The sequence below is a fragment of the Sturnus vulgaris genome, chromosome 6 (genome assembly GCF_052056855.1).
Source record: "Sturnus vulgaris isolate bStuVul1 chromosome 6, bStuVul1.hap1, whole genome shotgun sequence".
NCBI classification, from domain to species: Eukaryota; Metazoa; Chordata; class Aves; order Passeriformes; family Sturnidae; genus Sturnus; species Sturnus vulgaris.
In genome coordinates, this window is record NC_142248.1 from 23,144,677 (window position 1) to 23,159,338 (window position 14,662).

At 38.8% G+C, this 14,662-nt stretch overlaps 1 protein-coding gene across 3 annotated transcripts in view; it reads right to left on the reverse strand.

The window, feature by feature from the left end:
- Positions 1-3,769: 3,769 nt before the first annotated feature.
- BAZ1A (bromodomain adjacent to zinc finger domain 1A) overlaps positions 3,770-14,662 on the reverse strand; it is a 64,950-nt gene continuing 54,057 nt past the window's right edge. For 2 of the 3 annotated variants that reach the window (XM_088167282.1, XM_088167283.1), the window contains 6 exons: positions 10,538-10,785; positions 10,203-10,426; positions 8,449-8,918; positions 7,246-7,392; positions 5,311-5,394; positions 3,770-4,773 (listed from right to left, as the gene is read on the reverse strand). In XM_088167282.1, the coding sequence (XP_088023408.1) occupies positions 4,583-4,773; positions 5,311-5,394; positions 7,246-7,392; positions 8,449-8,918; positions 10,203-10,426; positions 10,538-10,785 (1,364 nt within the window). In that variant the 3' untranslated portion in view covers positions 3,770-4,582. Of the gene's footprint in view, positions 4,774-5,310; positions 5,399-7,245; positions 7,393-8,448; positions 8,919-10,202; positions 10,427-10,537; positions 10,786-13,240; positions 13,325-14,662 lie in introns of all 3 variants that reach the window. The other variant, XM_088167284.1, reaches the window with a different exon arrangement.

Consider the following 14,662-nt stretch of genomic DNA (forward strand, 5'->3'; position numbering starts at 1 on the left):
TGGTAACAATTGTTTTAATAGTCAGTGACTTAGAGCAGTTAAAAATCCCAAACTTTGCCCAAGTATATACACATACATCCACAAATATACAAACGTATTTTAGGGATGGTGCTATGTCAGCATCCCTATTGGGAAACAAGGAAATCAGTTTACTTACCTGTCTTTATAATTCTTCTGATTTGCAGCATAAGCCGTTTTACCTTTTGCATCAGTCTTAATCCAGATAACATCTTCAAACCCGAGTGGCCTGAAATGGAAGCTTTTTTATTGGTGGTAATTGGAGATTCTCTGAGAAGTTTTTACACAGGCCTGATACTAGACATATACACAACTGAGCACTTCAAAGGCAAGGTTTTAATAGCATTGTCTAAGGAAGCATCAAATTAAGGGAAGTGGATAGCTGATGAAGGGCAGAAGGAAGAATACATCATTTGGTAGCAGGCTGAGAAATCTCAGAATATCCCCTTGCAGCAAGATGGGTAAAGCATCAGGAGCACCTCTGCAGAACTAGACTATGTCGCTATTGTGAATATTAAGGCAGGTTAGCAGTGCAAGGGAAAGATCTCTCGGAGTTACAGCCAAACGCTGTACAAAAAACTTCCTGCAATCATCTGACAATTTCTTTAGAGAAAGAAGGCTCTTGCAGGATAGAAATAGTCCTTGCTAGCCTCAAGAAGTGTCATCTAGAATTGCTGTGAACAGTCATAACAGTGATCAGCAATAGGTAACGTGACCAATGTTAGATATTATTTATTGAATACAAACAGATAAAACTTGGAAGAGACAAGACCACTCCAGAGTAAGGGTTAATTCAGTGGTTACATCAATGATTCATAAACCACAAGTGTAATCTCCTAAATCCTAAAGTACTAGATTATCAGTGCAGCAGAAACATGGTGTTGCTGCCCCCAGAGACCTGCTCTCTGCACATGTCCATGGAAGGCTCTCCATTTCTGGACTGTGACAGATGCAGGGACAGCTGGTTGTGGGGCAGCTGGTGACTGCAGTGGGGCTGTTCAGGGTCTGCTTCCCTACAACCATATATGTACATCCAGGCTGGTTTTAGCTGCTACATACTGGTTTCTAACATCCATATTTTAAGATTATGCTAAGATCATCTTTCTTTATTGTTAACATTTAAGTCCTCTCTCCTAAGTGCTTAAAACCTCACCCCTCCACAAAAAAGCCATGCAGCAGTGGGTGCTGGGGCACTGATCCCAGCTCAAACCCTCACAAAGAAGAGTGCTAGCTCACATCTGTCATGTGGGCTGCCATACCAAAGCAACATCAGCTTTCCAACATTGTTACAGGCTTCCAGAAATCAGACTTCCAGCAGGTGAATCTGACACTAGATATGCCAGTTAAGGTGATCACCTGCCTCCTAATACAGGTGAAGTGACTTGATGCAGCAAGTCCTAGCTGCGACTGCTGTTGACACCTAAACATGAACAGCCAGTATCAGCCTGACTGCAACCACCACAGAATGCTACAGCCAGCATTTGAAGTGGCCTTCTCCTTATGACCTCATCTGCTGGGGTAGGAGGGCTGCTTCTAGTACCAGCAGTCACTGTAGGATTGGTCTTCTGCATCTTTGGTAGCCTGTGGTGGCCAGGAGGTTAGCAAGTTGTCTTTGAGGAAATGCTGGTGTTTCCTGGACAAGGAAATCCTTTGGGTTGGGAACACAAAGAGACTGGTCCCAAAGAGTTATGTACAAAAAAAAAAAAAACCATCAGAAGAAATTGCCTAGGGTAGTTACTCAGCTCTGACATGAATGAAAGGGGCAGAATTTGCACAGCAGGAAAACCAGCTGGTATTGCAGTATCTGGACACATGCCAGGGCTAAGATCTATGGGAGTTACCAAGAAAGGCAAGACTTTCACTGCTGCATCTTGTTAAAATGCTTAGAGGACAGATGCTACACTTGAAGCTCAAGGAAACCTACTGCCTGTTTTCCCTAAGAGTCTGTTATAGCCTCATTAGTTTGAATCCAAGACGAAGCTGTTCACCCTATCCATTTTGACACCTTTGTGATAAACTTTTGTTTGGAGCCCCTGACAGATACCATATAGACCTTACCCTGATCAGGTGGGATGGCTGATCATAGTAACACACATATTTGTTACAGGGGAAAGATGGATAAGGAACATGAATATTTCAGCCTCTAAGACAAGGAGGGAGATGGAAGTAACTCCCCTTTTTCCAAAGACCATAAAAAAGATATCTTGATATAGAGTTCAGAAAAAGCATCATTGAAGTTTGAAAAAGCTTCAAAGAAAGTAGACAGACAGTCTGCTCTATGGAACTTGGTTCATGCCCCACAAGCACCACTAAAGCCAAGGACAGTCAGATCTGAACTGCACATACAGCAGACAGGAGTATTTTAAGCACAGCTGTTCAAAGCAGAATACTACTTCCTGTATTTCACCTTCAGTGTATGTAAGTGAGGCCTCAGGCTTGCAAACTTAAAAGACAAACTTCGCTCAGCACGAGCATATATAAGCACCATTGTCATAAGCAGAGATTTGGGTCGGACTGTTCCCACTTGCTCTATCCAAACTTGAAATTATAGCTGCATTGTTGAGGGGATGCTATTGAAGGAAATAACCTTGGAAAAAGAGTGATAGGAATGAACAGCTGGGAGTAGGTTTGGGACAGAAATTATTTAAACTGCATCTGCCACAGACAGACTTATTCAGCTCCCTGTGCCCCTCTTTAAAATGTATTCACATTCAAGTCAATGAGGATTATTTGTGTCAGTAAGAACGAGCACAACTGCTTGTGCAACCTACTAGTCAGGACTTTCACAGCCTCTTGGGACTGGACAGATGCAGGGGTATCAAGTACAACTTATACCCTGCAACCAAGTCTTCTGCTGGTCATATTCCTTGCAGAATTTAGTATTCTTTACTGGGAGCATTTCTTTTGTGGGAACAAAAAATGTCTCTTTAATCTGGACTGAGATGTCAGCTCTGAATAGGAAAGCTTCCACAGAAACTTGGAAGTTTTAGCAGACTTCTGAACAACATCCCTCCCCCACTTCCTATTCTTGTAATTTTTAAAAATTATATTAAAAAACCCCCAACTCACAACTGCAACACTTTGAACTGATCGATCTCCTATCCGCTGCCATCCATTCCCTAAACTCAAGGGAATGCCCACTCTCACCACCTCTAAGGCAAGTAAGCACTACAGCAGCCAAAGAAAGCCCACAACTACATAGCAAGTAACTGTTAGGAGCAGCTTAACCCTTTAATACAAGCTGCATAAACACAGGTATAAAGATGCTGCAGCAGCAAGCCTCATGTTTCAGTTTTTCCTGCTGCTCTCTGCTATCCCCAAACTTCTGCTCCATACATTTTTTTCAAAGTGTGGTATATCTCCAAGAGGACAGGACTCATTTAAACCTATTAACTCAAACTGCACTTAATAAATTTAAATTAATAAATATTGAAAGTAAAGCCATCAAGCATAGTAAGGATAGTTTAAAAAAGCTGCTGGTCAACTGAACAAATCTGTGAGGTTTTACACTGTTAGAGATACAAATTAAAGATCCATACAACTTACACTACTTACATTACTCCACACATGCTGATGGACACTTGCAATCCCTCAGAGACCAGGTATCACAGTGGCTGCAGCTGCCCAGAATGGTGGCTGGGTTACTCATATTGGAGCCAGATTCTGCTGTGCTGCCTCCAGCAAACTGTCTTCATTAGCTAATGGGAAGGTGGTATAGCAGTGCAACTCAAGAGGAAGTCCAAGCTCAACATACTTTGAAAAAATGTGTCATTTTATTTGTACACTTCCAAAGTTGAATGTAGAAATTTAAGAGTACAGTCCTGCAAATTTACTCATTGCTAGAAGAACTGCCAGGGACACGAGAAGGTATTTATTGATTGATCATCAAGTCAGAGGGGAATAAACAAACAAACAAACCCCCATGCCCCAAAATTTAAAAAGTTATGGGACATTTTTTCTGCCCCAAGTACAAATTTTATAAATACAAAACAAATTCACAAATTACTTTGAATGCTAAATAAATATCTACTTAATAAACTCAGACCGAATACCTCCAGCCAGCACTGGTACAGTACTTGAAAAGATATGCAGTTGTACTCATTAGTGTTGAGAAGATATGCTCAAACAAGTTTTAACAACACACACAGTTTCTTCAACTGTGCTACAGCAGAAGATTTTCTCTGAGTTGATAAAGCCCTCAATACCACAGCTCCTACAAAATCTAGAGAATGAAACAAGGTTATTTTGTGCAGGAAAAAACAAAGTACTTCTGGAAGATATCTGGACACATGAATGTATTAAAAATGTACAAAACCTCTGTAAACCAGTACTGTATCCAGTACATCTATCAAAATTATCAGACACTGAATAAAACTGTAGCAAAGGTAATCTTTCCTACATTCTCCTGAGTGCTTAATATTATATTGAGAATATAGTGCAGGCCACACTTCAAGGTGGTTAAACAGTTGTTATTGCTTTAAACAGACATGACGACTGCGTAATTTAGCAATCCATTTTAATGAATGTAATAAATTCCCTCAAAAAATCCTTTGGAAGGCAGAGGTTAGATTCGGGACTTCTTCGCCGCGGGAGCGGTGTGGTCCACGTTACCGGATGTGATCGGAAGTCCAAGCTTTTGAGCCTGAATGTGGAAGAAAGCTTGAAGTCTAGTTCCAGCTTTTGCTTCACTTGTGTTACGAGGGTTGTATTCAAAGCAGTTTGAAAACATCAACTCAATATCTTCAATGAATTCAGCTGGTGAATAAAATAAATAAATTTAGCATGTTTCACATCATCAGACAGCAGTCTGATAAGCCAGTATGACATCAATAAATTAGTACAGTGATCCTATACAGAGCTGCAACACAAAAATGCCTTTACGTGTATCAAGTTTCTATCATTGTATTGGTGCCATTCTATGTAAATATTCTTAATTTTCTGTGATTATCAACACAGGAAATACAAATCAGACAGGAACAACAGTACCCTTTCTAATTATTCCATCAGTGTCACTCATTGATATTAAAGGCTTGCGAAATTACCAAAAGTTTCATAGCTGCCCATTTTTTATTTATCCATCATATATGTTAGTTGTAAAGGAACTACCTTCAACAGATTTTATTTTAAAAAATATTAGTAACTGCTCTTTTTAAAAACCCAAAACACACCAACAAACCCCAAAGCAAACACAATTTCAGCTTTCAAATCAACTGACACAGTTCTATTTTAGGACAAGTATTTAAACTGAGAGAACATGGTACAATATACCCCTTTTCAATAAATAATACTTACACGCTAACTTATATTCACATTTATTCACTTTTTCACGGATTATATTTAAGGCAATAGGTTTTTTGATGATATCATAGTAGTCTGGTACCTAAAAGAAAAAAGAAATCCAAACAAAAAGATTCACGGACAAATAAATGGAAGCTTAAATTCTGCCTACGTAAAACATTAACGCAAATAATATATCAGCAAAAAGCATTTATGTTTGGCTTTTAAATAAACAGAGGAGTCCTACACTACTACCTTCATTCCCTGAACTGAATACTAGTTTTCAGGCACTGCTTTTATTTTTTTGGTATCATTGAAGCAGCAGATTACGACAAACATTATCCAGCAATTTAATGAATAAATCTACTCCTAAATGCCCTGTGAACAACTGTAAGAAAATTTGAGCAGATAAGCATTAGGCCAATCCAGCTATTCCCATCTGTCAAGTACAAAAATTATTTCCAATATTTTAGATTTTTAATTTTTCCTGTAATATATGGCAATGTTAAAAGCTCTTTAATCATGAGTAATAACCATTTTGACTCCACCACTGTTCATTCAGAATTTTGAGATTCCATTTACTTGTGTTGAAGAGCAGCAAGCAGGAGACTGCACACAAGTACCAGAGAGAAACCACTTCTCCGGAACAATGTCTATGGGATCAAAGAGTCAGGGGAGGAAAAGACCTGCCTAACCTTTAAGTGTACTGATCATTTGGATCCAATTTTGAATTCCAATAAGCACCAAGTCTAGGGAGACTGTCTCACAAAGTGAGGTGGGGGAAGTGAAAGAAGAAAAGTATCAGATCCAAACATGACTTTCCCCCCTCCAAGGAAGAATATCCACATGCACCATGTGTATGTTTTAAAACAAAAGTTTTTTGTTATGGCCTGTAATTTTACTCTAGATCAAGTGCAACCTGCAAACAGGAAGAATTAGTAGAGAAACAGAATAAAATCAACCTATTTTTCATTTCTTTCCCTTTAGGAGTGCTGTTTATGTAATTACAAAAAAAAAGTAATTTTCTCTTTCTGGCTTGCTGTGCACTGATGTATTCTTTACATTATCTCAAAAGTTTAAAAGTTAAAAGTTTAAACCAAAATATCATGATGAAGAAAATTTGGGTCAGGTATAGATTTTTCCTTCCAACTATATAGAGACTATCCCTTAGTGATTGATTCAGGCAAACCAGAAAGCATTGAATTCTAGCACCTTAATTTCAGCATCAAAATTAAGTTGAATTCTCCTTATTTCCTTGCATTTACCAGATTACTGCCCTTCCCAACATAATTCCAATACTTTAGTTGGCAGTCACTAATTTCCATTTCATTCAAAATTCCTCTCCTGCTCCTCTACACTTACTTTCTTCATTCACGTTTGTACATCATTCTCTTTGTCCAGATAGCTTAATCCTTCCAACTATTTGTGACTCTGAATTCAGATTTTCAGGTCTTCATTAAACAGCTAATTTTAGCAGAGATCTTAAACACCAAACTCTAGATCCCCAAGAATGTCTGTACAGAGTTGCCCCAGAAGGCTTAGAAAGGACAAGCACTTTGGCAGGATCAGATAGTTCCAGCACTGCCTTACAATGGACATGCCAGTGCAGCCTGCAGCAAGCAGCTTTGGGAAGTTTTATTGTAGTAAAAACATCTGCAGCAGTACTTACTTTGGGTAGCTTACCTTTAGCAGTCCTGTGCTCGGTTCTTTCAAACCAAAGCATTTCACATTTTAAGATGCCCAATGAAAAAAGCATATTTAAAATTCTGCCAATACTACATCAATTGTAGAAGTTATTTCTGGCACCAAATATCTGAGCTGAAATGCAAGAATTTTCCTGAATCCCACTGTTTGGCTCTATCCCCGTTTGGGCCATGCTGTAAATTCCCAAGGTTTACCAACAGCAAGCAGGACTCTCAGCCATTACTGTTCCCTCTACAGTTCTTTCAGGTACCTGGATTTTGGAAACCAGTTTCATGAAAGGCCAGCTGTCATCATGTCGCACCAGTTCCACTATGAGCTGTTCAAAAGCTGAGAGTTCATGGACTCCACCTTGACGTCCTGAACTTCTCCTGTTCAGTATTGGAGGAGATGATTCTGGAAAAAAAACCAACCCAATACCCCATCAGATAAAACTCAAAAGCCTGACAAGTAAAATTAAAAAAATAATAATAAAGGAAGTTGAAACACCATTATTTTGGGGTACTAAAACTGTTGTTGAAAAGCACAAGGCAAGTAGTTCGGCCTGAAATGTTAACTATACTCCAGTCTTGTCATTTACAACTAAGATGTCTCTCTTGTCATACAAAACGCTAAGGACCCAGGACTTAGCTGTTTGCTTCCTCCACTGCATTAATTTCGGACATGATTTTTTTTCAGTTATTTCAATCTTAAAACAATTTGTTATACACTTGAAGAAAAGCCCTATTAGAGAAAAACACCAGAATAAGCTGCCCGCTCCTAACTTTTACTTTCACAAAACCTCTATTCAGGGTGGTTTTATCTGCTTTCAAGAGTAGGCAGCAGGGTGGTTAAAGAAAAAGCTCAGAAATTTTGAATAGCAGCAGACAGAAACGGTGCAGAATACAAGGCTGCCACACTGGAGTGCAAGCTCTTACACCCTTCTGTCTCACACAGGGTCCTTTTGGTTTTTAAAAGGTTATTGTATCTTTCCAAGTATTTCCTTACCATCGAAGTATTACCTTAACAAGCAAGGACACTGTTAGCCCTATACCAGACAGACAACATTTTTCTTCTGGTAGCAATTTCTTTTTGAGTGTGTATATTCCCAATTTCATTATTTTGCCTTGGTGTTCTTCACTGTTTAATTATTTAATAAAATAAAATCATAAAAGCTGCAAGTAAACATTTGCATTTGCATGAGTTAAGGCAAATTTTCAACTTTCAAATTTTCTCTCCACTTATTATAGAGCATATTATGTGCAAATATGAAATTTCAAATATAGATACAATAAATCTCAGATGGCTGAAAATTTTAATGTTCACTTCTGTCACCGCAAAAGATAGAAACTGTCTCACTGGAAGTGGCAAAACTGCCTTTAACCACTACTGCTAGTCTCCATGCTCTACCACACAAATATTTCAGCAAGGAACAGAAAGTGGATCTTGCTGTGATCAACACATTTCTCTAACCTGCAGATTGTCGTTTTCTGCCTCTTCTCTTGGGTTCAGCAACAGGAAGAGAAATCTTTGAAGCAGAAACTGGAAATTTCCTAAGCCGTTCACTGGGGTCTGTGGTATCAACAATTCTAAATCCCGGAGAGTTGGAAGGGCTGTTTTCCAGGGTGTTATCAGCACTCTTTCTTCCTCTTCGTCTTCTTCGAGGACCCAGTAACTCCACAAAAACATCTGCTTGTAATGAACTTTGGCTCTGACGAGTGGTCCGGCTATTAAGTCTTAAGGTAGGCTTTGTCACTGCTGAAGAGGCTGATTTAATGTTTCTTAAACCCCTTCTGGTAATTTTTGATGAAGATTCAATTTGCTGGCTCCGAGAAGCGTATCTTGCCTGACGCTGGCTGTTCTGACTTGAGAATGGATTGTTGAGTTTGGCTGCTCTCATTTTTAATGGAAACTTGACCTGAGATCTTCCATGCTTTGACGGGCTACAAAGTGAACAGTTACACTTATTTATTCCAAAATTCCATTTGTCTCTTTTCCCTCAGTTTTCTAATTCAGCATTAAAAAAACCCAGCCATTGAAGGCTGAACTAGTAAAGCAGCTGGCTTGCAACCTGATGCAGTCAGCCACCCATAATTACTGTTATTTCAAATACTGCTGTGGGGTCTCTTCAGTAAATATTATGTGGAGTACATACCTTAAAGAAATGCTCAGAATTCTGATCACCTTTGCACCTTATGCAATAGGAATATATTAACTGGAACACCAGCTGTCAATTTCTTTAAATCACTTATTTCTCACAGCAAGTGTTAACTACCAGGATTTCTGAACATTAGTATCAGCCACATAAATAAAATGCAGTTGTAAAATGCTACATTTAAGAATTATGGTCTGGTCAGGGTTTATAATACTCAAGACTCCCCTTCCTTTACAAGGAGAGACAAGATCCCAGAGATAAATTTATTTCCCAAGGACATGCACATTCTCTCAAACTATTGAATCTCAACCATCAGAGCTGCAAATAACCTTGGTTTAGTCAATTCAAAAGACTGTACCAAAAAGAGAAGAAAAATACTGAGAGATCAGGAAAGTTTCCTTCAATTTTTATATTGCTGGCATGTGTACGAAATCAATTTTTTACTGAAGTTATCACTTTGTATTATTTAGTTGATTGTGTAGCATTTTTTGGTTGGTTGTTTTTCAAAGACGTTTTCTTGGGTTGTTTGTTTGGGTTTTGTTTGTTTTGGTGTTATTAGGGTTTTGGGAGAGTCTTTTCAGGGGATAAGGGTGGTTCGGTTTGTTTGTTGGCCTTTTTTAAACAGCTACTGCATTAGTCCTCAGGCTTTCCCAATGTCACATGGCCTCTGATGGATTGTTTTCCCTAATGTTCTAATACTTCTAGATATATGTATCTAGTCCTCCAAAATTCAAAACTGGAAAAAAGTAACTCCAGGTTTTCTCCAGAAAACCTTTACTGTTTGAAATTCTCTCCACTTTACATTCAAACAGAAGCTGTACAGAACTGCAGCTCTAGTGGCCTTCTCTCACCCATACATCAAAAGTTAGAATTTTCACCTTGAAAAGTGAGCCCAAGTCCAGTGGCCCTAGCTTTTGTCAGTATTAAATCTTTTAGTAAGAGCCAAATTTGTAAGAAGTTGCCATTTTTCTAAAAATAAACATATTTTTCAAACTAGAGTTTCAAGATACATGCTTATGTGAACAATTACTCCACATAATGATCAAGGTGATATCTGAACAAGTCTCTTTACCTTATCTCTTCCTCCTCTTGAGACTCATCCTCCTCATCTTGCTCTTCTTCATAATGCTCTTCCTCACTTTGTCCCATCTCATCATAGTTTGCCTCTTCTTCCCCTTCTAGCTGCTCAGCAGTCTCTTCATCACTTTCCACAGAAGGTCTCTGTCTGGAGGAGAGGCGTCTGGAGCGCTGTTTTGGTCGGCACTCTGGGCAAAACCAATCTCCTTCAGGAATGACCTAGAAACAGAAGGGGAAACAAAGAGAAAGAAGCATGTGCAATGTGCAATTACGTTATAAGAGCTATTCAAGCTGTGTGTGAAAAGGAAGCACTTCTTTCTCCTGAGATACCTTCAGCTTGGGCCTGATGCAGTAAGTATGATACCCTCGGTCGCAGCCATCACACAGCACCATGCTTTCTGCATCGCCTTTCTTCCGACACACTTTGCAGCGAGCGTTGAGGATGGACTTGGACCAGATGACACTTCGATCCAGTGTAGACAGATGGAGGAAGACTTGGGACAAGCTGGTAGAAGAAAGAAGTGACTCTCTCCAGCGATCCAGAACTGTTTTATAGGACCGTCCACCATCACTGGCATCTTCCATTGATGAAAGGGATTTAAAAAAATAAGAAAAATGACCAACCTCCACAGAATTATCAAACTTCTTTTTCAAAGATCCAGGTTATTCAAGAACATGAGGCAATACTCTGACTGTCAAACAGACAGCAAGGAGCAAACTGGGATAATAATTCAACCTTTGTCTTATCTCTTCGATACTGGAATATTTTCTCCATAGTTTCCAAGATGTTGGAGGCTTTAAGATTTTACTCTTCAATACCTATTCAACTTAGAACTTGCACACACAGAGATCATTAATGAGACAGGAAACTCAGATATCAACCTGAAAACCTAATTTAATTCAATTTATAGAGTATAAAACATTAATTAAGATTATGAAAAAATGATCATGACCAATTCACCTTCCTTTGTATTTACATTTGGAAATCCTAAAATGTTTAAAGAGAGTACCTGAAACTTCACTGGCAAAGAACAGCTTGAAGAGCACTTTTCACCCGCATTTGCTCCAGTACAGTCTACCAGAGAGCCTTTCAGCCCTCTGCCCCTGCCTCACTGCCTTCACTCCTGCCCTGCACTCTGCCTTCACAAGTATCTGTGTGACTGACCTGGATGAAACATACCTGTTTCCTTAATACCTTTTAAGCCATGTAGCACACAGAGGGACCTGTGATCTACATCAAGTGTCAAACCAAGTAACACCCGAGTTCCTAAGTAAGTTAAAAATAAATTAGGGAGGGGACAGGGCTGCCAAATTAGATGGTATTTTCAAATAGTTTTGGTTTGCAATCTAGGCCATAGAAGCAGCCACATAAACACACACACTGAATAGCGAGGGGGACAGTACTGAATGGGAATGGGCAGCTGGGAACTAGAGAAGCAAAGAGGCTGTTTGAGAACCTGAGAGAAAATAAAAGGTATAAATGACACCCTGCACTGCTTCTGCTGAGCAGAAAGCAGACTGCTTTGTTGAAGCCAAAAGTTATTTCTTGCATTTTAAAGTAAGAGGGTTTGAGGACAGGAAGAGACAATACAACAGTGCTTTTGATTATGGAAATGTCTGACGACTTCCCTTCTAAAAGTGACAGTCCAGCTACTACTGTGTGATCTCAGTTGATTAATGATGCACTCCAGTATATAATGCCACCCTGCCTGCTGCACTGCTGACAGTGGGCACACGAATGGCCTGTGATGCACCTGTCTGCCAAATGATTTATTCTCAGGAATAGGAAGAGAAAATATCTAATTACAAATAAAATGAAAGAACAAAAATGAGACTAATTGCTCTCCTGGCAAGGCCCTTCCGCCTTCTCATCAACTGGCTGCCAGGATTTGTCTAATCTTGCATACATTTGCATTAGCAGCAAGCAGCACATGAGAAGGGATGGGAGAAGGCAGAGGACAAACAGGCAACACAGCTTCATAAATAAAATACAGCCACTCTTAAACTGCAAACCTGTATTTCCTAACATTTCCTATGACTTAGTCCTTAGGCTTCCTGTGTTAAGTTCAGTCTTCTGAAGAAGAGGACAAGGTCCTTTTCACAACACTGCAGTATATCTCCATGTATTTGTTTAAAATTCAGTAAGAAAATTAAAATCACTTAAATCAGATTTGTACTGTAATTCTTACTCTTAAAGACTCATTATCTTATATATATATAGTCTGGCAAACGTTTCTTTGGCTAATGATGACAACTTGAACATTATTACTTTTATTTGGAGGTTATTTTCAGCCTGGATTGGCTCACCAATATAGTTTATCACAGAACATGACAAATATATTGCAACTGCGAATTTGCAGAGCGAGTAGAGATGAAAATTACTGACCACAACCTGCTTCAGCATATCCTGCTGCTAAACAAACAAGCCAAACAACACCCACTGTTTTAGATCCCAATTTGTAAAATAAGAATAACACTTTTTTCTTCCATCTATCATCTTTCTCATTTTGTTAACTGGGAGGGAGAAATGGCCTCTTCCTTTGTGTCTGAGCAGCTCTACACTGCACAGTGGGATACCCTTCTGTCAGCTAAGTGCTCCAAGCCTTCCTACAATGCAAATGAAGTCATTTGACACATCTATGCACTCATCTATCAATAGCTAATTGAGTTCAGGGAAGGGTTTTCCATTTTAGTGTTTCTAGAAAGGATATGCAGTTGTACAATGCTCTAAAGTTTCAGAAAAAATGGGGACATTAAAAGAAAGTGGGAAAGCCCCCCAGGATTATGTGAACAGGCAGATTTTGGTCCCTATGTGATAAAAAAAATACAGTTCTTTATTTCTGGTTGCAGAAATCTTTTTCTTAGTTTTAAATATTTGAGCTGTATTTGTTTAATGTTTAAATCTTTGGCTTCAATACCTTCAAAGTAAGGAACTGGCTACAAAATTAATTAAGTAAAAAACAAAAAAAAAACCCTGATAAAATATTCAATGCTTTCTAATTCTTAGCAATACAAGTAACATTTAAAATTTACCATCTCTCTGACTAGTCTTGTCTTTCACTCTCTTCCTCCTCCTTTTATACCCCCAGTGGTGCCTTTCATCATCTTCTGCATTACCTAACATTAAATTCATACAGTTATTTCAAATACCTTTTTGAAGCTTGGCAGATTATTTTTTAATTGATTTTTATATTCCATACTTGCGTAGTCTAAAAACGTGACTTGAACAGTGAAGGTAGACAGTGAAGGGTAAGGGAGCTCTGTGCATGGTGGAATTGCACATCCCAGTGTTTACTTTGACTCCCACTACAGACAGAATGCTTGAACTAAAACCTCTGAATCCTACCCTGCCTTACCTTTCTGTCCATCTCTGGTGCAAATGGCCACAGAGCAGATGCTAACCACAGGTTTCTCTCTCAGCAAAAAATTTGTCTGGTCTGTGCTACCACAAACCTCCTTACAGCTCAAAGAATGTAGCCAGGTTATGGGCACAGCTCTCAAGGACCAAGAGAATTATTCATCTGTCCACCTGAAACAACGGATTTTGGATATTTTTGTACAGGAGTGTTCTCGACTATTAAAATTAACCTCCCAGGAAAGAAGAGTCATGGTCAACCTCATCTGCTCCGATTACAAGGCACCTTCTTTGACTGTCTTCTCTGAAGAGCAAACAAAAATTCTTTATCATAAAAAAGCCCATTTCCACCTTTGCTGCCTCTGCTCATGAAACTCTGCAGGAAAGTAATGAAAGCATAAGAACAAAGCATGTGTATAAACTGATCATATCCCAGGATACTTCTAGAAGATGTCTGATGCTATTATGAGGACAATTATAAATAGGAAAGGAAACAGTTTTGGGAGTATAGGAAACAAAGATTAAATCTAAAAAGAAAGGAGTGGAATAAAAACAAGCAAAAAGGAGCAAAAAAAGTTGGTTTGGGTTTTTTTTTTGTTGTGCAAGAAGTGCATGGCACAAGTTAAAAAGCAGGCAAATGGTTCCCTCCATCAGTCTCAAAGGTGCTCCCATGAATTAGAATCCAACCTTTTGCATGGAAATCTGAAGAATGCTTAAATGACTGAAGTCCTGAACTAGTGCAGAAGGCAGACTTTTTTTGTGGATGCCTCACTGAACGCCAGGGCAACCAAATCACTTCATCATTTTATACCTCAACTTTCACATCTCTGTAAAAGGAATGATGAGACCTATTACTGCACTGCAAAGTATTTTGAAATGTAAAGAAAAGTGAATTTATATAAAAAAAAGAAGTAAAATTCATAACAAAAACTGCTTGTATTTCTCCCTTCTCAAACAATTTTTTTCTGAGAAGCAGCACTTCAGAGTTTCCTTCAAACAACTATTTATAAAAGAAAAAGGCTTTTTTACATTTTAACTCTGAAATTTTTGCAGGAAAACCATGTACTGCAACTGCACCCCCTCCTTTCCACGGGTCTCCT